Here is a 23831-nt window from a genome sequence, read left to right as displayed (position 1 = left end):
AGGCGATATGAGGAGGCAGCACAGAAGCAAGGCTGGAAGCCCGTGAGTACAACCCAAACATTTCTTGGGGGGGGGGCTGAAAGGGAGTGTGGCGAAGTCAGGTAGGAGACCTGCGCATACTCCCTGTACTTACCGTGGAGAGTGAGAGTACGGGCAGACACCGTGTTACGCAGTAGAGCGCATGGTGTCTCCTGTACGTGTTCATAGCCCGGTGCGGGTTATTCCACCTCCCCGCACTGGTAGGGCTAGATTGAGGATTGAGCCGGATGTCATGAAGCCGGCCCAACGCATCTGGTCACCAGTGCGTCTCCTCGGGCCGGCTTACATGGCACCAGCCTTACGCATGGTGTCCCCGGTTCGCCTACATAGCCCGGTGCGGGTTATTCCACCTCCCCGCACTGGTCGGGCGACGGGGAGCATACTCCCAGGTAAGGTTGGGCAGGCTCAGTGCTCAAGGGAGCCAGTACGCCTGCACGGTCCGGTATTTCCGGCGCCACCTCCCCGCCCCAGCCCAGTACCACCAGTGCCTACACCACGCACCAGGCTTCCAGTGCGTCTCCAGAGCCCTGTTCCTCCTCCACACACTAGCCCTGTGGTGCGTGTCTCCAGCCCATTACCACCTGTGCCTACACCACGCACCAAGCCTCCTGTGCGTCTCCAGAGTCCTGTGCGTCCTGTTGCTGCTCCCCGCACTAGCCCTGAGATGCATGTCCCTAGCCCGGTACCACCAGTTCCGGCACCACGCACTAGGCCTAATGTGCGTCTCCAGGGTCCAGTATGCCCTGTTCCTTCTCCCCGCACTAGCCCTGAGATGCGTGTCCCTAGCCCGGTACCACCAGTTCCGGCGCCACGCACTAGGCCTAATGTGCGTCTCCAGGGTCCAGTATGCCCTGTTCCTTCTCCCCGCACTAGCCCTGAGATGCGTGTCCCCACGCACCAGGCCGACAGTGCGCCTCAGCCGGCCAGAGTCTGCCGTCTGCCCAGCGGCGCATGAACTGCCCGTCTGCCCAGCGCCATCTGAGCCATCCGTCTGCCCAGCGCCATCTGAGCCATCCGTCTGCCCAGCGCCATCTGAGCCATCCGTCTGCCCAGCGCCATCTGAGCCATCCGTCTGCCCAGCGCCATCTGAGCCATCCGTCTGCCCAGCGCCATCTGAGCCATCCGTCTGCCCAGCGCCATCTGAGCCATCCGTCTGCCCAGCGCCATCTGAGCCGCCCAGCGCCATCTGAGCCGCCCGTCTGCCCAGAGCTGCTAGAGCCGCCAGTCAGCCAGGATCTGCCAGAGCCGCCAGTCAGCCAGGATCTTCCAGAGGCGCCAACCAGCCAGGATCTTCCAGAGCCGCCAACCAGCCAGGATCTTCCAGAGCCGCCAACCAGCCAGGATCTTCCAGAGCCGCCAACCAGCCAGGATCTTCCAGAGCCGCCAACCAGCCAGGATCTTCCAGAGCCGCCAACCAGCCAGGATCTTCCAGAGCCGCCAACCAGCCAGGATCTTCCAGAGCCGCCAACCAGCCAGGATCTTCCAGAGCCGCCAGCCAGCCAGGATCTGCCAGAGCCGTCCGCCAGCCAGGATCTGCCAGAGCCGTCCGCCAGCCATGAGCAGCCAGAGCCGTCCGCCAGCCATGAGCAGCCAGAGCCGTCCGCCAGCCATGAGCAGCCAGATCCGTCCGCCAGCCATGAGCAGCCAGATCCGTCCGCCAGCCATGAGCAGCCAGATCCGTCCGCCAGCCATGAGCAGCCAGATCCGTCCGCCAGCCATGAGCAGCCAGATCCGTCCGCCAGCCATGAGCAGCCAGATCCGTCAGCCAGCCATGAGCTGCCGTCCCTCGGTCCGGAGCTGCCGTCCCTCGGTCCGGAGCTGCCTTCGTCATGAGCTACCCCTCAGTCCGGAGCTACCCCTCAGTCCGGAGCTACCCCTCAGTCCGGAGCTACCCCTCAGTCCGGAGCTACCCCTCAGTCCGGAGCTACCCCTCAGTCCGGAGCTACCCCTCAGTCCGGTGGCGCCCTCTGGGATGGTCTTCAGTCCGGGACTTGCTACAAGGGTCGCCGCTCCAGAGGCGCCACCAAAGCGGGTATTGACAATGGTGGAGTGGGGGCCTCGTCCCGCGCCCGAGCCGCCGCCATGATGGGGGCCACCCCGGACCCTCCCCTTCTGTTTCAGGTTCTGCGGCCAGAGTCCGCACCTTTGGGGGGGGGGGTACTGTCACGCCCTGGCCTTAGTATTCTTTGTTTCCTTTATTATTTTAGTTAGGTCAGGGTGTGACATGGAGAATGTATGTGTTTTTGTATTGTCTAGGGTGGTTGTATGGTTTAGGGGGTTAAGTAGAGTAGATGGGTTTGTGTTTAGTGTAGGTGTCTAGCTGTGTCTATGGTTGCCTGAATGGTTCTCAATCAGAGACAGATGTCATTAATTGTCTCTGATTGGGAGCCATATTTTAGACAGCCATAGGCACTAGGTTATTGTGGGTAATTGTCTATGTTGTACGTTTGTAGCTTGTGTGTGCACTTACGTCTTTAGCTTCACGATCGTTTGTTGTTTTTGGTTTCAGTTTGTTAAAGTGTTCGTTGCATGTTTTTTTTTTCCTTTTCTCTAATAATAAAAGAATGTATTTTGCACACGCTGCGCCTTGGTCCACTCTCTCTCAGCAAGACGATCGTGACACTGATACCTATCAGGATTATTTGTGAGGACAACATCAAGGAGAGTAGCCTTTTCTGGGTGTTTGGAGTCATACCTTGTGGGATTGGTAATAATCTGAGAGATTTAGGGAGTCCCATTGCTTTAGGACCTGGTCAGGTGGTTTATGCATGTCCCAGTTTAGGTCACGTAGCAGAACAAATTCAGACTTAGTGTAAGGGGCCAGGAGAGACCATAGGACAGGTGGGGTACAGGCCAGTGCTGATGGTGGATGATAACACCCAGCAACAGTCAACAAAGATATATATTTTTTAAGTTGAATGCTTAAAATCAGAAAATCTAATTGTTTGGGGACAGAATTGGTGGAGACAATCGAGCACTGAAGGTGTTCCTTGGTCATAGTCTGCTGCTGGAAAAACGTATGTGTTATGGCTTTACACCCCCTGCTATATTGTGGATAAAGAGTTACCTGTCTAACAGAACACAGAGGGTGTTCTTTAATGGAAGCCCCTCCAACATAATACCGGTTGAATCAGGAATTCCCCAGGGCAGCTGTCTAGGCCCCTTACTTCTTTCAATCTTTACTAATGACATGCCACTGGCTTTGAGTAAAGTCAGTGTGTCTATGTATGCAGATGACTCAACACTATACACTTCAGCTACTACAACAACTGAAATGACTGCAGCAATGAGCTGCAGTTAGTTTCAGAATTGGTGGCAAGGAATACGTCAGTCCTAAATATTTCAAAAACTAAAAGCATTGTATTTGGGACAAATCATTCACTAAACCTTAAACCTCAACTAAATCTTGTAATAAATAATGTGGAAATTAACAAGTTTAGGTGACTAAACTGCTTGGAATAACCCTGGATGTTGATACAATAGTAGCTAATATGGTGAGTCTGTCCATAATAAAGTGCTGCTCTCCCTTCTTAACAACACTATCAACAAGGCAGGTCTACAGGCCCTAGTTTTATCGCACTTGGACTACTGTTCAGTCATGTGGTCAGGTGCCACAAAGAGGGACATAAGAAAATTACAATTGGCTCAGAACAGGGCAGCACGTCTGGCATTTAAATGTACACGGAGAGCTAACATTAACAATAATTATGCATGTCAATATCTCATGGCTTAAAGTGGAGGAGGGATTGACTTCATCGCTACTTGTTTTTGTAAGAAGTGTTGACAAGCTGAATGCACTGGGCTGTCTGTTTAAACTACTAGCACTACTGGACACTTATGCACACCCCACAAGACATGACACGAGAGGTCTCTTCACAATCCCCAAGTCCAGAACAGACTATGGGAGGTGCACAGTACTACATAAAGCCTCGACTACAAAGAACTCTACTCCACATCAGGTAACTGATGCAAGCAGTAGAATCATATTTTTTTTAAATGATAGAAATACTCTTTATGGAACAGCGGGGACATTTTGTATTGTAGATAAGTAGTGGTGTAATAATGTTATATGGTGTACTGTTTTATTTGTTGTTTTATGTGTAATGCAAGTGCCTTAATGTGTTTGGACCCCAGGAAGAATAGCTGCTGCGGTCCAAATAAATACAAATACAAAAATTTGCAGAAGGCCATTTTACAAAGCCTGTTTAATCTAAAAGTTATTTTCTGACAGCTGTTTCTGTGTCTCTCATTAAAGCTGCTGTGTAAGATGCATTTCAGATCTGATGCAGCACTCACTTTATTTTCATTGCTGGAGTCCTTCTTGGTGGCCTTGATGAAGTCACTCTTCCCCGCGAGGTGATCATCGTACTCCTCCAGTGTCATGTCTCCATCCTCAATCAGCACATGTGGCAGATGAGGATCTAGACAGAAGAGGAGATTGTGGCCATTAGACTAATGTGATACATTATCACCTAGACAACAAGCATGTTTCAGTATGAGCTAGATAGTGGCTAGATATAGTACGTATTTTTTCTGTCACAGAAATCCGTCTTGGATTTAGATTTCCAAGTTGTAATGATGTCGGAGTCAAAATGATAGTCCCATTACTGTTATTTCCTGCTCAAATTCTGCTCTCCACAGGCATCTCTCAAAACATCTCTCTGCAGTGAACTTACGGCGAGCTGTTTTTATTGACCATTTACTAAATCAATGGCGTTTTCTTTGAAAACCGACAATCGTTTTTCAAAATCATTCAAGTTAATTTAGCTATACCAATACTGACGAAAAACCGGCAAGCACTCCATTCATCTCTCTATTTTTATTTAACCTTTATTTAACTAGGCAAGTCAGTTAGACCGCTGCGCCATCCATTTGATTGAGCTCAGCAAGTTCCTTGATGAGATTGAAACCCCAGCACCACATCGGGCTGAATTGAATTGCACAGCGAGCAACTGGCCCCAGGTCTGTTTGTAGACAAAGCCATCTCTTAGCGCCTATTGAATAAGCAATCTGTGGATTTATTATTGCCTCTGGGAGACAACTGGTCCATGCAGAGGTCAAGACAACCAGGAGAGGATAGATAGACAGCGAAAGAGAGCAAGAGGGGGGAGAGAGAGAGTGAGAGTGAGCGAGAGAGAGAGTGGGTGGCTGGGTAAGCCCGAGGACAGCTCATACATTTGCACAAGGTGGAGGGTGGATGGAGTGGAGGGGCTGAGGGTGAACAGATATGCAGAGAGAGAGAGTGGGTGGCTGGGTAAGCCCGAGGATAGCTCATACATTTGCACAAGGTGGAGGCTGGATGGAGGGGAGGGGCTGAGGGTGAACAGATATGCAGAGAGAGAGAGTGGGTGACTGGGTAAGCCCGAGGGTCGATGGAGGGGAAGGGCTGAGGGTGAACAGATATGCAGAGAAAGCGAGAGAGGCTGATGATTCCCCCCATGTGATCTGATTAACGGTCCTCATATAAATAACAGGGCTTAGCTAAATGAATGGTTTGCTGCAGATAGTTGATGATTTAACACAGAGGATAGGTAAACACTGGTCTATTCTGGGTATGTGATACTGTATTTTGAAGAGGAGTGAGTAATCGTAGTGTCTGCCAGGCTGAGTGGTGGGTGGTGGATGGTGTGTCTACTAAAGTGCAGTACCCACCGCTGGGGTAGATGAGGATCTCCACAGGGCAGTCGTAGGTGTATTTGTCAGCCAGGGTGATGACAACGCTGGTGGCTGAGCGGGCCAGGGGGTCTGCGTCGGCCCGGATCGCATGAGAGGGGCTCTCCACACCTGCACAAAAACACCTCTAAAGCATCTACAGTGTAGAATCTACAGTGTAGAATAAACAGTGGCATCCACTGTGATTTCACTTGACAAAGACATACAAAAGTACATACAAAAGTATGTGGACACCCTTCAAATTAGTGGATTCGGCCATTTCAGTCACACCCGTTGCTGACAGGTGTATAAAATCGAGCACACAGCCATGCAATCTCCATAAACTAACATTGGCAGTAGAATGTCCTTACTTTCAACGTTGCACCGTCATAGGATGCCAACTTTCCAACAAGTCAGTTCGTCATATTTCTGCCCTGATAGAGCTGCCCCAGTCAACTGTAAGTTCTGTTATTGTGAAGTGGAAACCTCTAGGAGCAACAACGGCTCAGCCACAAAGTGATAGGCCACACAAGCTCACATAACGAGACTGCCGAGTGCTGAAGCGTGTAAAAATTGTCTGTCCTTGTTTGCAACACTCACTACCGAGTTCCAAACTGCCTCTGGAAGCAGCGTCATCGGGAGCTTCATGAAATGGGTTTCCATGGCCAAGCAGCTGCACACAAGCCTAAGATCACCATGCGCAATGCCAAGCGTCAGCTGGAGTGGTGTAAAGCTGCCGCCATTGGACTCTGGAGCTGTGGAAACGCATTCTCTGGAGTGGTGAATCACACTTCACCATCTGGCAGTCCAACGGACGAATCTGCCAGAATGCATAGTCCCAACTGTAAAGTTTGGTGGAGGAGGAATAATGCTCTGGGGCTGTTTTTCATGGTTCGGGCTAGGCCCCTTAGTTCCAGTGAAGGGAAATCTTAACGATACAGCATACAATGACAATCTAGATGATTCTGTGCTTCCAATATTGTGGCAACAGTTTGGGGAAGGCCCTTTCCTGTTTCAGCATGACAATGGCACCGTGCACAAAGCGAGGTCCATACAGAAATGGTTTGTCAAGATCGGTGTGGAAGATCTTGACTGGCCTGCACAGAGCCCTGACCGAAACCCCATCAAACCCCTTTGGGATGAATTGGAATGCCGACTGCGAGCCAGGCCTAATCGCCCAACATCAGTGCCCGACCACACTAATGCTCTTATGGCTGAATGGAAGTCCCCGCAGCAATGTTCCAACATCAAGTGGAACACTTTCCAAGAAGAGTGGAGGCTGTTATAGCAGCAAAGGGGGGACCAACTCCATATTAATGCCATGATTTTGGAATGAGACGTTCGACAAGCAGGTGTCCACATACAAAAATACTCAAATAAATCCTGTTTGTGTGTGGAGGTAGCTTTTTACTCATAGTGGAAGGATGTCTATATCGTTATGCAAGTCACTGTTGGTCAGGAACATAAATTGCATTTATTATTATACAAATAAACTGCAATGTGTAGATGGGTGTGTGTTGTGTCTCTGACCTGCAAGGAGATAGGGTGCTCTGATCTCCAGCTGGAAGCTAAACTCATAGTCGATGGAGTTGATGGCCTCTTCCTCCAGCAGCAGGGCCATGCACAGCTGGGGATTTATGGGTGTCTGTTCATGTGGACCCAGGGCACAATTATGCCTATCCCTCCTGTGCAAAAATACCACAATACAAAATCATGTCATGTATTGTCCACGAGTCAGCTCTTTCTCTGTCTAGAACATTTAAAATAATTTATGTCTAATAACGGAAGGTTGTGAATAACTTAACTTCTAAGTTCACAGTCAAAGGGATACTTCAAGACTCAAGAGTTACAAGACTGTAACTACCAATTGGGTACCACGAAATTGGGCAGAAAAAGGGGTAAAAAAAAAAATACAAATTAAAGATCAAGTATCCTTTAAAGATCAAAATGGCACTATAGATTTTTTATTTGGACAAGACAGCGTTGACATTCAGTTGTGGTTATGATGATGACACATTGTCACAGAATTCTTACGATCTGTTCTGGAAGTTAGGGGAGAGTCCCTGCTCCTCGTTGATGGTCCTCTGGACCCTCGGGGTGCACACGGAGGGTGACGTGACGCGGATTCCCCCGTCAGGCAGGGTGGGCAGCTCAGAGGAGGTGCTGACCAGCACGTTGACCGTCTCCAGAGGTGGGATGACCCCCAGATTCACCACCAACACCGTCCTCTCCATGTCCTCATCCAGCACTATCTGTCCTGGAATACCATAGCAGAACAACTCACATAAATGGTAATGTTTTGTATTTTTCTGAGCAATATTATCATTATTCACTGGATTATATTCTAGATACATAGTTGGAACCAAAACCACTAGACTGGTCTGTGTTTGGACTGTCTTGCCATCTCCAATTGTCATTGTCACACAAATGACCATAGGAGTTGGCAAGATGGCACAAAGAGATCTGTGGCCAGGCTACAGAACCACTGACCACTTCATGACAGTGTGTGACGATTCCTCTAACCTTCAGAGGTGACATGACGCGAGACACATTCTTACCACTGCCACTCTGAAGGGCTCCATTAGCTGTAGTGCAGCAATCAAAGTAACAGTCATCCATCTTGGACTTGTCTTTGATTTGCACTGTTATTATTTGGCTGGAGATCATAGCCTCGAATCCCACAACGGTAGAGCATTCTTCCAGTGGGTAAATGAAGATACCTGCATCAAATTAAGACAAGTAACCATAGGCAAACAGCCAATTAAGTCAAACTAACTCAATTATGTTAATACAGCCCCTGGACAGTGCCTATGTAAATGTTTAAATTGAGAAGCATTGTGGAAGCTCTGGAGACTACCTAGGAGACAAGGGAAGTAAATTCAGAATAATAATTTTAAGCACACTTGTATAAGGCCCCCAGAGAATGTTCATGATCACTTGTAGTAATGATCTTACTTTGTTGTATATACTAACAAATGAGGTTCTCACCTTCAATAGGATGGTCCTCGAAGTTGTTGTAGGTCATGGATGCTGTCAGGGCTAGAGTGTAACCTCTGACACACGAAGTGATCTCAGAGACACTGAGAGGCAGAGCATTCTGCCTCTCCTTGTTGATCAGGCCTGGCATGGTGATGCTTCTTTTATGTTTGAGTTTCTTTTCATTACCATTCATAGACTGGGAGTAAATAACAAATTGTTCAGACACATTTTTAATAACTCAGAAAAAAAAATCAACCAACAAACAGCTTTCATTATAAGCTCTGATATCCAGCAATAACATCAAAGAAAACAGAGTGGGCCTTATAAATGCCTTTGAAATAAATCCAAACTTTATTTAACTAGGCAAGTCAGTTAAGAACAAATTCTTATTCACAATGACGGCCTACACCGTTCAAACCCGGACGACGCTGGGCCAATTGTGCGCCGCCCTATGGGACTCCCAATCACGGCCGGTTGTAATATAGCCTGGATTCGAATCAGGGTGTCTGTAGTGACGCCTCTAGCACTGAGATGCAGTGCCTTAGACCGCTGTACCACTCAGGAGCCCAAAACGTTCCACCCCTGCAGCAAAACGTTACATACCTGCCCAGACAGTAAAACCACAGGGAAATTAAAACTATCAGTTCAGTCCATCCACTACAAAAGTGATTGAAAATGAAAACAAAACCATTAGAGATAGAGAGATCACTGTAGTATGACATGAGTGGGGGTCTCTGATCTACATGTAAGGCAAAGGCAGCAAAAAACAATATAACACATTTGTCCAAGGTTATATTCAGGACACAACATTTCAAGTTCCCACTATAGAAAAAGCATGACTCATCCAACAAACAGAGGATCAACATCAACGTTGCACTGGTCTGGTAGAATATTGCATGAATGAGTGTGTGAGATGAGATGTGGCAATGAGAAGTGGACAATGCTTATGCAAATGTCATGTGACATGGCAGCTCAACCTTTATTACCAGTCAAAAGTTTGGACACACCTACTCATTCAAGGGATTTTCTTTATTTTTACTATTTTCTACATTGTAGAATAATAGTGAAGACATAAACTATGAAATAACACATATCACATATGGAAAAAAAGTGTTATACAAATATATATTTTAGATTTTTCAAAGTAGCCACACCTTGCCTTGATGACAGCTTTGCACACTCTTGGCATTCTCTCAACCCGCTTCATGAGGTAGTAACCTGGAATACAGTTAAATTAAAAGTTTATTTGTGGAATTTCTTTCCTTCTTAATGCATTTGAGCCAATCAGTTGTGCTGTGACAAGGTATGGGTGGAATACAGAAGATAGCCCTATTTGGTAAAAGACCAAGTCCATATTATGGCAAGAACAGCTCAAATAAGTAAAGAGAAACGACAGACCATCATTACTTTAAGACATGAAGGTCAGTCAATCCGCAACATTTCATGAACTTTGAAAGTTTCTTCAAGTGCAGTCGCAAAAACCATCAAGCGCTATGATGAAACTGGCTCTCATGAGGACCGCCACAGGAAAGGAATATCCAGAGTTACCTCTGCTGCAGAGGATAAGTTCATTAGAGTTACCAGCCTCAGAAACTGCAGCCCAAATAAATGCTTCACAGAGACAAATCTCAACATCAACTGTTCAGAGGAGACTGCGTGAATCAGGCCTTCATGGTCGAATTGCTGCAAAGAAACCACTACTAAAGGACACCAATAAGAAGAAGATACTTGCTTGGGACAAGAAACACGAGCAAATTACATTAGACCAGTGGAAATCTGTCCTTTGGTCTGATGAGTCCACATTTGAGATTTTTGGTTCCAACCGCCGTGTCTTTGTGAGACGCAGAGTAGGTAAACAGATAATCTCCGCATGTGTAGTTCCCACCGTGAAGCATGGAGGAGGAGGTGTGATGGTGTGGGGGTGCTTTGCTGGTGACACTGTCTATGATTTATTTAGAATTCAAGGCACACTTAACCAGCATGGCTACCACAGCATTCTGCAGCAATTGGCCATCCCTTCTGGTTTGTGCTTAATAGGACTATAATTTGTTTTTCAACAGGACAATGACCCAACACACCTCCAGGCGGTGTAAGGCTATCTAACCAAGAAGGAGAGTGATGGGAGTGCTTCATCAGATGACCTGGCCTCCACAATCCAATTGAGATGGTTTGGGATGAGTTGGACCGCAGAGTGAAGGAAAAGCAGCCAATAAATGCTTAGCATTTGTGGGAACTCCTTCAAGACTGTTGAAAAAGCATTCCAGGTGAAGCTGGTTGAGAGAATGCCAAGAGTGTGCAAAGCTATCATCAAGGCAAAAGGTGGCTACTTTGAAGAATCTAAAATAAAATGCATATATTTTGATTTGTTTAACACTTTTTTGGTTATGACATGGTACCATATGTGTTATTTCATAGTTTTGATGTATTCACTATTATTCTACAATGTAGAAAATAGTAAAAATAAAGAAAAACCCTTGAATGAGTAGGTGTGTCCACATTTTTGACTGGTACTGTATGTGGTGTTCTGGGTCTGTCATGTCCGGAGAGCCATTGCCTGAGATTCTAACACTGGCTTTATGCGAGGTGTTGTGAGGAAAGCAATTTCCATAGAAACTGAGAGGCTGCCTGCCTAATATACCAGTATTAGTGGCTATAAGACTACACAGACTACAATACTTCCAGATAGTGAACAACTCTACCTACTTCTTCAGACAAAGAGTATTTTCTGTGAAACCTCAAGATCTTAATTATCTACACGATGGAGCTCAAGATTGTTGCTCTCCCGGACTCCCTGGACTCGATAAGATGACAACATTTAACAGACCAGACCACTCTGTCTGTTGTCATAATGCAGCCACACTTTACAGGATCCATAATTCATTGACAAAATGCGTTCCCCCTCCTCGTACTACTTAATCAAAAGGAGGTTTTGGCTGGCCGGCACAGCATTGTCATTTATTGAAAAGGAAAAGGTCAGACAGATGAATCAACATTGCTCACGTCTGCTCTGCTCTGTTCTGCAATCAGTGTCAACCGTGCCACCATGTGTCCTAAGGGGCACAAGCTGGGAATATTGATATAGTATTATATTTAATTATATTATTATATTATATATATTATAATATTGATGTGGTAGAGATGCAGTGTCTTGTTCCTGTAAGACTTAAAATCTCTCACAGTACAATGAAGCATACATTGATTCCATTATTCTTACTTTATTCTAAAAATAAATTGAACAGGATAACCGGACTGTAAACTGTTTTCGCTTGGAAAATACAGAAATGCATTGTGAAATCAGATAGCCTCATATTGATGTACAGTTATAATGCAAACATGATTAATAAACTAAATCCACTTTTTTTATAGCCATGCTAAGCAATCAAGGTGTGGGAAAAGAAGAAAGAAAAAACACACATATATATATATATATATATATATATATATATATATATATATATATATACACACACACACACACACATACATATATATACACACATATATAAAATATGAGAACAGGAACTCAAATTGAGGGGAATGTTCACATAAAATGTTCACAATTAACTTGATTAATCTTATGAACAAAACTATCCCCTTTCAATAATTCTAGAAACTTGCTCCAATTATTTCTGGCCAGTGGTCATAAGGCAATCCATTAGCGTTTCTCTTTTAATGGGAGTTTTTGTTTTTCAGTCTGACAGGTCATGATATTGATTGTGTCCAAGTGATAGACCCCATGAGACCCCTCTTCTTGTCGTATGAATCATTCTGAAATCTCCAGAAAGGTTCATCCAAACATAACCTAATTTCATCCACTATAAATATACCAGAAGCCACCATAAATACAGTAGTTATAATAACATCACAATAACAACAGCTTTCCAAGGAAACAGGTCTGAAAAAACCACCTGTTGATTGCTTTTGCTGGATTTCATTGCAGACCATTATAATTACAAAAAATATCAATGCCATTATACAATATACATGCACAATATTTAGCAACTTTTAAAATATACAAATCATATTTAGAATGTAGAGAATGGAAGCAGCATCATGTCAAGCAATCACTGACATCATCTGATATCAACACGTCTTCTTACCTTTCATTTGTGTCAACTGGGAGTGAAATTATGTCTGTCTTTTGGATGCCCACTTTTCATGAAAGATGTCCTTTCCCTTCTATTTCTCTTCCCTCCCTTTTTTCTTGCCTCTACAGTATGTGGCGTAGAGGAAATGCCAGCTGTCACAGGTGGGCAGAGTTACTATTAATTAAATGGCTCTGGCTTTTCACAGAGGGACTAAACAAATCAAAGGACAGTTGACAGGCAGAAACCGTGGCGGCAATTCAGTCAGCACAGCAACATGTGATTATAAAAAGTATCTCTCAGCTCAGTCGCTGTCCTCCCTCCTTGTGGCTGGAGTTAGAGGCTTTCGCTAACGGAGAGAGAGAGAGAGAGAGAGAGAGAGAGAGAGAGAGAGAGAGAGAGAGAGAGAGAGAGAGAGAGAGAGAGAGAGAGAGAGACAGACAGTCCTTTGCAACAGATTAGCATCCCTTTCCCCTACTACCTCTCCTCTTTGCATTTATAGCATCTGCAACACCACTCTTCTTCCCTGCAATCGATGATGGGAGACCCCATTTATGGATCCTTTTTGATAGCTGGGGGATCAGACTAAATAGATGAAATGCAGCACCAGGCATGAAGGAGTAGTGGGGGGGGGGGGGGGGGGGGGACATAAAGCATGTCTCTCTTGCCTCCACCCAGGGCAGGCATCAACCTTCCCACTCACCATCGCCGACAAGTGCTCTGTCTCTGGTTTATTGGAAAGCCTATAATGTTTTTATTCTAATGTGGGTAGTGGGAGTTTAGCTGTCTGCATTGTGGCCACTGTTAGTCTGATCCACCTTTTATTATTTTCCACTGAGGAGGTAACCATGACAATCAATATAGAGTTCTACTGGCATCTTAAAAGACATTTTGGTTGGCATGAGGGAGGGGGTTGTGTGGGTGGAGGGTATTGGCTGAAGCTGCATCCGCTCCTCAATTAAATTAGCATAATGCTGGCCATAACCCCCCTCTCTCTCTTTCCTCTCTTAATCTCTGTGTGCGTGTGTGTGTGTGTGTGTGTGTGTGTGTGTGGGGGGGGGGGGGGGGGGGGGAGGAGAGAAAGAGAGAGAGAGAGAGAGAGAGAGTGATGTGGACTGTCAGGTCTCTACCTGGCTGGGTCACTTTCATTAGGACTGATCAGGACATCCATAATCTCTTCTCCTCCTACTCAATTTGTCTGCGTCCAGATGACGAATCAAAAAGAATAAACCATATCAAATTCGATAGAAATTACATATAATTTATAGCTGTAATGCGTTAACGATTAACAAACAATAGTTTAAACTGACAAGTAAAAAATAGCCAAACCTGCTTATCTGATAAAGATTGTATTATTCCAATATAGACTGTGGTATTGCTAATTTTAAACCACCTCCTACACAAACACATTTGGGGGTAAAACAAAGTTGATTGGAACTCAGAATTCCACTTCCGAGTTTCCATCGGAATGAGTGCAGCTGAGTTAGCTACAGCCGGTGCGCTTCAGCAGTAGCTTCTTTGGCTTGGCAGCCAGCATCTCTTTCGACGCCCAGCTTGATTGCATCGTTTGTGTATCTAAAACTTCTTAAACTTGGTCTAAAATAATATACATTAAAGGTTAATAATGGCTACTGACTCCTGGGCCCTTGCTGTCGATAAACAGGAATATTCGACTGACTCAGTAAGTTTAAATGTATAGGCTAGCAAGTTTAGCTAGCTTGGTACAATTAGCTAGACAGCTATATTCTCAGCTATGCTTTACGAAAAGTATTTAACTTTAGGCTGCTAGTTTGCGAGCCCAGCCAACTGCAACTGAGGCAATTTGTGGCCGAGTTATTACTTTAGCATACCATGTGCTGGTGGTGTTCCACTTAGTGACACACCTTTTGAAAGCACTGTCATTGACTGTAGCTGTGTTTGTCATGGCTTTGTTGTTGGTCGAATTTGACACTTGCTTGCCAAGATTTTATGAGGGAAAACTTTCATTCTAAGATGAGATATTTGCGTACTAATAAAACATTTTTGTTTCTCTTACCAGTTCGGCTCCTTGGTGATAAGATCTCCACCTCGAGGTGGAGGTGATGCTGCACCTGATAAGTCAAAGGGTAAAATCACTGATGTCAATCAAACATTTGCTCTTGATATTCTTCTATGTATTGTCCATTACATTTTTGTGATGAGTTTTTGTTTTTCTGCCAGGTACCACAAAGCAAGTGGAGAATGGCACCAATGTAGAAGGGGAAGAAAAAGGTGTGAATTCTTAGGGTTTATTCTCATCTCCCTGTCATGTCTCCATTCAATTAGTGTAGTCGGACAGGTCATTCACCTGTCACTCTTGTCTTTTAGAGGACAAAGCGGCCCAGTCATTGTTGAATAAGATGATCCACACCAGCCTTGTGAACACTACCAATCAAGTAGAGGTTCTTCAGAGGGATCCCAACTCTCCTCTTTACTCGGTCAAGACATTTGAAGAGCTGAGACTGTAAGTGATATCTGATTTCAAATTCACCATTGCTTACACCTCACATGAAGCCTAGATTATACAGTGTATTTCAACCTGAGTTAGGATCCGCAACATTGCTTTTTTTTGTGGCATCATGTGGTGTTTGGTCAGCCTTTTTATTATATTTTGTCCTTTTCATGGCCTCAATGCTTTTTTTTTATTGTACATCCATCTCAGGAAAGATAAGCTGCTAAAGGGAGTGTATGACATGGGCTTCAACAGACCCTCTAAGATCCAGGAGAATGCCCTGCCCATGATGCTGGCAGAGCCGTGAGTACCCATTTATCAATAATAGAGGAAATAGCCTAGATATTCTGGACATTTGAAGGTGTTGTTGTGATGTGTGTTCTGAGGTTACACATTTAATTTCAACTTTCAGTCAGATGTAGTCAAACTAGTTATTAACCATTGTTTATGTACACAGTAATATAGTTGTTTGATTGAATTTATGTGAAATTAATGGAATCTACCTTTTAGTCCCCCATTAATCTCTCTTCAGCGTGTATTATCCCTCTGGTTACAGACCTCAGAACCTGATTGCCCAATCACAGTCCGGCACAGGTAAAACAGCTGCCTTCGTGCTGGCCATGCTCAGCCATGTCGACCCAACTAACAAATGGGCACAGGTGAGTGGCATCTCCATCTTCAGCAATGCTATGGTCCATTAGCATTACTCAGGCTATGAGAGAGGTTAGACCTCAAGAGGTCAGGTAATCAGTGAGGTCAGAAAGAGTTTGCTCTTTAGGTGGATTTGTATGGGTTGTTTTATTAAGAGCACCTACAGATCAGAGTTACAGGAAATTGTCTTAGTTTAGAGAACATCTATCACAATGTGTTGCTTTTTTTGTTGATTTTGTAGGTGGAAGCCTCTTATTACTGAAACTTCTTATTTTCCCCCCTCAGTGTCTTTGCATTGCCCCAACGTACGAGCTAGCTTTGCAGACTGGTAAAGTCATTGAGCAGATGGGGAAATTCTATCCTGAGGTCAAATTGGCATATGCCATTCGTGGCAATAAATGTAAGTCTCAAAACATTCCTCTTTTATTTTGAATACAACCTGTAATGTTTGGGTGCCTAATTTCACTGGGGAAATGGTAGGCCTATGCTGTCACTGCCAGTGCTCTCTCACAAATTTCATGTCGAAAGCATGACTGTCAATGAAGAAAATGCCACACGTGTATTATAGAGTTGATGTTCTGTAAATATAAGATGCTGATGTAAAGCATCATTGTAACAATATCATTAACTGTCCTGTTTGTCTCTGGGTGCTGAGCAGTGGACCGAGGGGCGAAGCTTCAGGAGCAGATTGTCATCGGGACACCTGGCACGGTCTTGGACTGGTGCTCTAAACTGAAGATCATCAACCCCAAGAAGATCAGCGTCTTTGTCCTGGACGAGGCTGATGTCATGATCGCCACACAGGGTCACCAGGACCAGAGCATCCGCATCCAAAGGTGAGTTTTCCATATAGAAAGTTGTAAATGCACAGTACTCTCATCTAGCAGAACTTAAGTGATACGAGACAAGTTCGTCTTGCAGGCCAGTAATCACGAGTGCTGCCATTTAACTTTGTTTACAGACACCTGTAAAAGGGCTCTTAATGACCACTGATGATTTTCAGATGCTATTTGACTCAATAACTAGACTGTTACGCTGTTATCTAAGGACTTTTCTTTCCCCCATTCAGAATGTTGCCAAAGGAATGTCAGATGCTGCTGTTCTCTGCCACCTTTGAGGACTCCGTGTGGAAGTTTGCTGAGAGGGTTGTGCCCGACCCCAACGTCATCAAGCTGAAACGTGAAGAGGAGACTCTGGACACCATCAAGCAGTATTACGTGCTTTGCAGCGACAAGGAGGAAAAGTTTACAGCACTCTGTAATATCTACGGCGCCATCACCATCGCCCAAGCTATGATCTTCTGTCACGTGAGTGTCCTCAACTTATCCTAGGATTGAAGGAATTCTCTGAGGGATTTGATTTGATACGGTACATAAACTAATGAAGTAAATAAATAAAGTAGGCTTCTTTGCCTCTAGACCCGAAGGACAGCTGGCTGGCTGGCTGCAGAGCTGACCAAGGAGGGCCATGTGGTGGCGCTGCTTAGTGGGGAGATGACTGTGGAACAGAGAGCGGCCATCATCGAACGCTTCAGGGAGGGCAAAGAGAAAGTCCTGGTGACCACCAACGTATGCTCCAGAGGTATAAAGACTGTCATTGAAAGCTAGATTAATGGTACCATTTATCCCATGTAGGAGGGTGAGGATGAGTGTTTAATTCATTTTTAATTATATATTTTTTTTTACATTGAATAGGCCTAAGGGCGGGCATGTTTTTTTTCTCTCTTTCTATTGCTAGGCATTGATGTTGAGCAAGTTTCTGTGGTGATAAATTTTGACCTGCCCATGGACAAAGACGGAAACGCTGACAACGAGACATACCTTCACCGGATTGGTCGCACAGGACGTTTTGGCAAGAGGGGCCTTGCAGTCAATATGATTGACAGCAAACACAGCATGAACATTCTCAACCAAATCGAGGAACATTTCAGTACGTCACTCTGTTTCTAGAAGTCTTCACAAGGTTGTACATTTTGATCTATAAGACAATGTTCTAATAATTTCCTGTATTTTTTTTCCATAGATAAGAAGATCAACAAGCTTGACACTGATGATCTCGATGAAATCGAGAAAATCAGCAACTAGATGCTGCTAACCTTGATCACTAATCATTTAATGCAACTATTTATGCAGTTTGGACTAACTCATTTGGGCTTTTGGACTTGTCACTTTAAGGATTTATTTGAATGTTTACATTAAATTACAGATGTTAGCCATGCCTTAAATGCAAAGCATTTTAGCATTTTCAGGACAATAGTTCATGCCAAAGAGAGGTCAAGGCTAGGAGGGATCCAGCTTTTTTCAAATGAATGTCAAAAGTTGACATTTTTTTGTATTTTAGCGAACCCTAACCTTAACCTAATTCTCATAACCTGCTATGAAAAGTAAAATCTGACAAGCAGGATATTGATACTATTAGCATTACGGTTGGTGTTCAGTTGCTATATATATTTTTTTTTTATTGAGTGGTTGCACTAAACTAATATTTGACCCTCTAGATCTTGAAGTCTCTCTGAGGCATGTATAGGTAGCCATTGGTTGTTAGCAATATACAATATATTGAATCAAACAAGACTTTGCAATTGTTAGAATGGGGGAAGTTTGCTGTGCTGATTGGTCTTAAAAACCCTTTTCTTATAGAATAATATGAGTGGAAGGTAATGTGATTTGAAGTTGAGTGAATGGGAAGTAGTAATCAAACTGGAGAAATGTCCATTCCTTATTAATGAGAAGGCAGGCAACTCATGATCAGTCTAGACTAACAATCCTCAAGTGATATAAAGCATTTCAGGATCACAACACTAAATACATTCTTGATAATTTAGATGTGTGCTTCACAATAATCCAAAGATTCCATTGTATTAATACGGCAAGTATTGGAGCAGTTGCTCCCTCATTTATTTTTTCCCCCCAATAGGTTCTGCAGATCTATTGCGGGAGGTTGTTTCAGTGGAAACAAGTTTTGTTCAGTCACATTCAAGCTTATTCTGTCAACTGACAGAAGTTGGTCACTTTTACCAAGTAAAATAAGATTGTATGGAATATACCTAAGTTGTTAGGAATAAATAATAGATCTATTTCAAGAGGAAAAGCTTTATTGAGCAAAACACCATTGAATTGTTTTATTTTGTACCTCGGTGAATATGATTTATATTTGGACTGCTTGAACTAAACAAGAGTTTAGAGTGTTTACCTTGGCTATGAAAGCTAAAATAGCCTCTGCTGAATCTATTCTCTTATACTTTCTGCACTTTTTTGGTTTTGTCACATCTAAATGGTGGTTGTAATAAAGATGACTTACCTAAAGTATGTCTGTCTGGGCTTATTCTGTGGTACAGTGGCTGTGAGAAAAGGCTAGTTTTGTTTTACCTTAAATACAAAACACACCTTCCTAAGCTCCTCTTTACAATGGAAACAAGCACTCTTTCCTCTAAAAACATATGGCTTCATTGTTAATATATATAGGCCTATTTGTCAGATTACTTTAATGTTTGTTATACTGTGTCATCTATCTTGAGTTCAGGCAGAGTCCATATCCTCCTGAAAGATGCACAGTACTGATCTATTTAAGATGCCACATTGGGCCAAAGTCATGTTCAGGTCTATGAATGTCCTTCGGAGGGGTCTATCCACACCACTCTTAACGTAGCCATCCACGATCTCAATGTAACCATGCTCATATCTGGCCCCATATCTGGCCTCTGCACTGGCAAGCACCGTCAGTAGGGTGTCTGTGGGTAGGAAGTGGTACTCAAACCTCCTACCACACGGAGCCCGGATGGCAAGGAGTAAGCTCAAAGGATCAGGAGTGCCAGGGGAGAATACTGGTGGGCTTTCTGCCTCTGGGGTTGTGGCCATCACGCTGAGGCCCGGAGGGTTGGGAGTGGGGCAGACCTTGCAAAGCACCTCTGACATGTTGCCTATCTCCGGGTTGCTCCGGGATACTGATCGGGTCCTCACTGAGGACAGCTGATGCTCCCCGTGCCCTTGCCGAGCCTGGACAATGAGGCTGTCGGACAGGCTGAGCTTGGATGTCTTCTCCTCCATGCCCCTCAAAGAGACACCCTCCTCTGGCGGCTTCTTCTCAATGGAGGGGAGGGGCTTGTATTTGTTCCAAGGGAAGGGAAGAGAGGGTACCTCGGGAACCGTATCTAGGTAGTCTGGGTCTTGTTTCACGCTCAGCTGGCTGCTCTGCCTGAAGAGGGATTGAGAGCGAGAGCGGGAGCGGAGGCAACGACCGGACCTGTCGTAGCCCATTGAAGGAGGCTTCGGGATCAGAGGTGTGTTGTGGAAGCTGTCAGCCACATCCATGTTTGGCGTGTGGCTCAGGTTGGGTCGACTACGCCCTTTCGAGGACTTTGGCCTGGTCAAATGCATTCTTCTCCACAGCAGTCAAGTGTTTTAGATGTGACTCAACTCTAAAAGATGGAAGATAGTTAAGAGAGAACTGAAATATAAATGTAATAGCTATTCTGTGACATTCTCTGTCTCATCATAGTCACACTGTGAATGGCATTCTTGCGGAGAGCCACTGGGTGTGCAGGCTTTTGTTACATCCCTGCTGAAAGTTCTGTTACGGTCTGCTCATCAGGGTTGGCGCAAAAGTCTTCATGCCCAGTAGCTGTTAAGGAGGAGACTGGCCACCCTTTTTGAGAGCACTAGCCAGCTTGAAAGTTTACTAATCTTGACATGCAAATGACAGAAAATGTCTTCCATTTGATTTCCTTGTTGACCAGTTAACGTTACCAAATTAACGTTAGCTAACTAAGCTGTCCGATCCAAGTAGGTGACAAAGAGGGAACATACTTGCCACTAGAATTACAGATAGTATTCTTATCGTGCACTAACAAACATATGCACCATACCTTGCATTTCAGCTGATAGATCAGTCTCTTTTTTTGCTTGTCAACACTCGAGGGAAGTTTTCAAGCTTTTTCAGCAGGCAGTTAACAGTTACCGACACAGCTATAGTTACCTTGACAACGCTGCTTGCCTCACACATCAACAAAGCTGCCCCCTGGTGCAAGTCAAGGAGCGTGCAGCATCAGTCGTATCTATTTCATTTCTAATCACACTGCTCCAGACTAGGGTTGCAAGATTTCAGGAACTTTCAATAAATTCCCTGTTTTTTCGTAAATCCTGATTAGAGGATTCTGGATTTCCTGTGTATTCCCTCCTGATTCCCTCCAACTGAGATTTAGGGAATACCAGAAAATGTATTGAAAGTTTCTGTAATTTTGGAACTGTACTCCAGACAGAGATGTTTTGCATTATGCAAACTGTATTTGAAACATTGCACCAGATTTAACGCTAATATCCATCTTCATTCTTAGGTTATATAATACCATGACACAATTATGAAGAAACATAAATCATTGCAGAAATAGAACAAAGACAAAGTCTAGACTTATCAGGTCTCAGTGTTTAATTTCATTCATTCATTGTCAACAGAAAAAATGCCAAACTGTAAGATCAAGTGGTACATATTTTAAACAAACAAGGCAACAGTAAACATGTCATCCCCCACGAATGATGCAGCCCCCCCCTGGGCCAATCAGTGTAATTTTGTAAATGACAGATTTTTAAGGCAAAACCAGAGGAGGCTCCTCAGAGGATGAACGGGAGGACCATCCTCCTCAGTGAATTTCAGAAAAATGTAAATTGTAAAACATTTAAAAAGTTACCCTTTTTAGATAAACCTATACTAAATATAATCACATCACCAAATAATTGATTAAACACTATTTTGCAATGAAGGTCTACAGTAGCCTCAACAGCACTCTGTAGTATAGTTCCATGGTATAGCCGGTGGACAGCTAGCTTCCGTGCTCCTCTGGGTACATTGACTTCAATACAAAACCTAGGAGGCTCATGGTTCTCACCCCCTTCCATAGACTTACACAGTAATTATGACAACTCCCAGAGGACATCCACCAGCCTATCAGAGCTCTTGCAGCATGAACAGGACATGTTGTCCACCCAATCAAAGGATCAGAAAATGAATCTAGTACTGAAAGCATAAGCTACAGCTAGCTAGCACTGCAGTGTATACAATGGGGTGAGTAGTTGACTCAAAGAGAAAGACAATAGTTGGAACAGTTTTTAACAAATTAAGGGGAAGCAAGAGAGAAATAAAGATTGTCCTTTTTCCCCACTTTCAGTTTCACTTAGCTAGCAAATGCAGCTGGCTAGTTTAGCCTACTGAAACACCCTTCTCAAACAGAGGGATGCTATGCTAGCTATGACTTTCCAACCTAACACTGGAACTCCAAGTTGTTTTTTCTTTTTTCTCCAAGGTAAGCTTTTGGTATTACTAATTTATTGCCACCGGGGCCTCTTTGATGTAACTTCTTACTGACCGTACACTGTAGCGTTACTGAATTACTCTAGCGGGTTTACTAACGCGTTAGTTCTATTATCTATGCTGACTATGACATTACTTTAGCTAATATGGTGACAATGATGTAGGCTGTGTGTAGCGGTTTGGCTTGGAAAGGTTTTTTCCGCCTGGTCACATACAGCTGATGTGTTGTGCATTGAAGTCCACAACAAAGGGAAGAGGTGAGAGGAGATGCGAGAAGGAATACAACGTGGCTGTTATGAAAGTGAACGGTGTTTACACATTATCAGAGGTGTATTCATTCAACCAATTCTGTTGAAAAACGTTTCTTAAATGGAATCAAATGAAACAAACATACCTGAATTAGTCCAATAGAAACTCTTGTTTGCAACTGTTGGACTAATTAAGACACCCTATGTCTTTCGACGTGTGCACGCACCTAAGTTGTAAACTTTCATTCATAGGCTAGGTTGTAGCAACCTCATGATGGGTATAGGGAAAATTTGAGTATCATGTAGTAGTCTAAACCTATCGCTGTTACATTGAACTAGGTGAATGGAATATGAATTAGAGTCATCCAATATGCTGTAATAGAAATAAGGCCATGCTCATGAAAAATAATTGTCCTCCCTCATCTTAAACGGCACTGAACGCCACTGGGCAAGACTCATCATTCACCCAAGTTTCCTCAAAAATCAGCCAGTCTTGTCTGATAGTGGTGCACGATTCAGAAGTTTGTTCACCTGTCACGTACCTACCCGCAACCCATCCGCAACCACTGACTATATGTGTTAAAGTGAAAATCTGAGGCCCGCACCTGACCCTAACCAGCAAATATAGAAAATGCCCTGTAGGCTACAGTCATACCGCAGAATACGTTTTTGACAGGAGGTGCAGGATTTTTTGTGTGCCTAATTTAGATATGTTCCTGCTTATAATTTCCAACATTTTGGTAGGCTATTTGTTAGGTAACTTGTCTATATTTAGATAGGCCTACATGCACCTTCTCTTCTGTCATTATGTTGCCCTAGAACACTAAGGGTGAGTTGGTAAATTCACTCTGGCTATCTACTAAGATTTCAGAGCACTACTCTGAGTATGCCTGAGTGCAGACTAACTGATGAATTTAAGAATGCACAACTCTCGTTGAATATGATCGGTCTCTTCCAAATAAAGATTACAGATTTGAAACTGCAGTAAAAGCGTAGTAACTATAGTTGACTGTGGTATTTTGGATGCAGTAATTGCAGAATAACTGCAGATACACTGCAGTTATACTGCACTGTAACTGCAGATACACTGCAGTTATAAAGAAATATATATATTTTGGGTGCAGTATTTGCAACATACTGCAGTTATACGGCAATCTTTTTTTGTAAGGTGTGTCAGTAAACGTCAGCAAAAAACACATAATTAAATTGTTGCCAGCAGCACAGTTAGTCACCAATGCTCTAGATAACATGAAAACAGCCTAACCAGCTATGCAAGGGCCAAGTAAAATGGTCAGAGTGAGGTGTTGTCATTTGTGTCTGGAAGTAGCTAGCAAGCTAGCCAACTTTAGCCAGTTAGATTGGGTGCCGTGGTGAGGTCAGAATGCTTGGATCAACCCTACTTCT

General features: G+C 44.1%; 3 protein-coding genes across 5 annotated transcripts in view; 1 reads left to right on the top strand and 2 right to left on the bottom strand.

The window, feature by feature from the left end:
• Positions 1 to 13091, bottom strand: part of LOC139542357 (von Willebrand factor A domain-containing protein 5B1-like) — a 48136-nt gene extending 35045 nt beyond the window's left edge. For both annotated transcript variants that reach the window (XR_011668494.1, XM_071347677.1), the window contains exons 1-7: positions 12771 to 13091; positions 8680 to 8866; positions 8250 to 8411; positions 7726 to 7948; positions 7222 to 7376; positions 5692 to 5823; positions 4336 to 4460 (exon numbers count right to left, since the gene is read on the bottom strand). Coding sequence is in view for 1 of the 2 variants with exons in the window: in XM_071347677.1 (XP_071203778.1) it covers positions 4336 to 4460; positions 5692 to 5823; positions 7222 to 7376; positions 7726 to 7948; positions 8250 to 8411; positions 8680 to 8863 (981 nt within the window). In the remaining variant the exon portion in view is untranslated. The remainder of the gene's footprint in view (positions 1 to 4335; positions 4461 to 5691; positions 5824 to 7221; positions 7377 to 7725; positions 7949 to 8249; positions 8412 to 8679; positions 8867 to 12770) is intronic.
• Positions 13092 to 14142: 1051 nt separating this feature from the next.
• LOC139542355 (ATP-dependent RNA helicase DDX19B-like) lies at positions 14143 to 19184 on the top strand. Of its 2 annotated transcripts, none has more exons than XM_071347674.1 (12): positions 14143 to 14436; positions 14794 to 14860; positions 14955 to 15005; positions 15102 to 15237; positions 15436 to 15528; positions 15782 to 15884; positions 16162 to 16276; positions 16535 to 16712; positions 16946 to 17183; positions 17295 to 17457; positions 17614 to 17805; positions 17899 to 19184. In XM_071347674.1, exons 1-12 carry the CDS (start codon positions 14380 to 14382, stop codon positions 17958 to 17960), a joined length of 1455 nt encoding a protein of 484 aa, XP_071203775.1. In that variant the 5' UTR covers positions 14143 to 14379; the 3' UTR covers positions 17961 to 19184. The 2 variants fall into 2 exon arrangements, with proteins under 2 accessions (XP_071203775.1, XP_071203774.1); XM_071347673.1 differs by having other exon boundaries at positions 14235 to 14436; positions 15758 to 15884; positions 17899 to 18089.
• Positions 19185 to 19277: 93 nt separating this feature from the next.
• Positions 19278 to 20833, bottom strand: LOC139542356 (UBX domain-containing protein 10-like). The gene is made up of 2 exons (XM_071347675.1): positions 20741 to 20833; positions 19278 to 20293 (listed from the first exon to the last, which is right to left on the bottom strand). The coding sequence occupies exon 2, from the start codon at positions 20250 to 20252 to the stop codon at positions 19395 to 19397; it is 858 nt and encodes a 285-aa protein (XP_071203776.1). The 5' UTR covers positions 20253 to 20293; positions 20741 to 20833; the 3' UTR covers positions 19278 to 19394.
• Positions 20834 to 23831: the final 2998 nt, after the last annotated feature.

Source organism: Salvelinus alpinus, chromosome 17 (assembly GCF_045679555.1).
Source record: "Salvelinus alpinus chromosome 17, SLU_Salpinus.1, whole genome shotgun sequence".
In the NCBI taxonomy this organism is placed as follows: domain Eukaryota; kingdom Metazoa; phylum Chordata; class Actinopteri; order Salmoniformes; family Salmonidae; genus Salvelinus; species Salvelinus alpinus.
This window is presented reverse-complemented; position numbering and strand designations above follow the sequence as displayed.

What these genes read in the sequence shown, in the direction of transcription:
- LOC139542355 (XM_071347673.1), top strand. Translation starts at nt 14,380, where the DNA reads ATGGCTACTGACTCCTGGGCCCTTGCTGTCGATAAACAGGAATATTCG. An exon ending in TGTAGAAGGGGAAGAAAAAG is followed by an intron (nt 15,006 to 15,101) that starts GTGTGAATTCTT and finishes CTTGTCTTTTAG; the next exon opens with AGGACAAAGCGGCCCAGTCA. An exon ending in CCCATGATGCTGGCAGAGCC is followed by an intron (nt 15,529 to 15,757) that starts GTGAGTACCCAT and finishes ATCTCTCTTCAG; the next exon opens with CGTGTATTATCCCTCTGGTT.
- LOC139542356 (XM_071347675.1), bottom strand. Translation starts at nt 20,252, where the DNA reads ATGCATTTGACCAGGCCAAAGTCCTCGAAAGGGCGTAGTCGACCCAAC.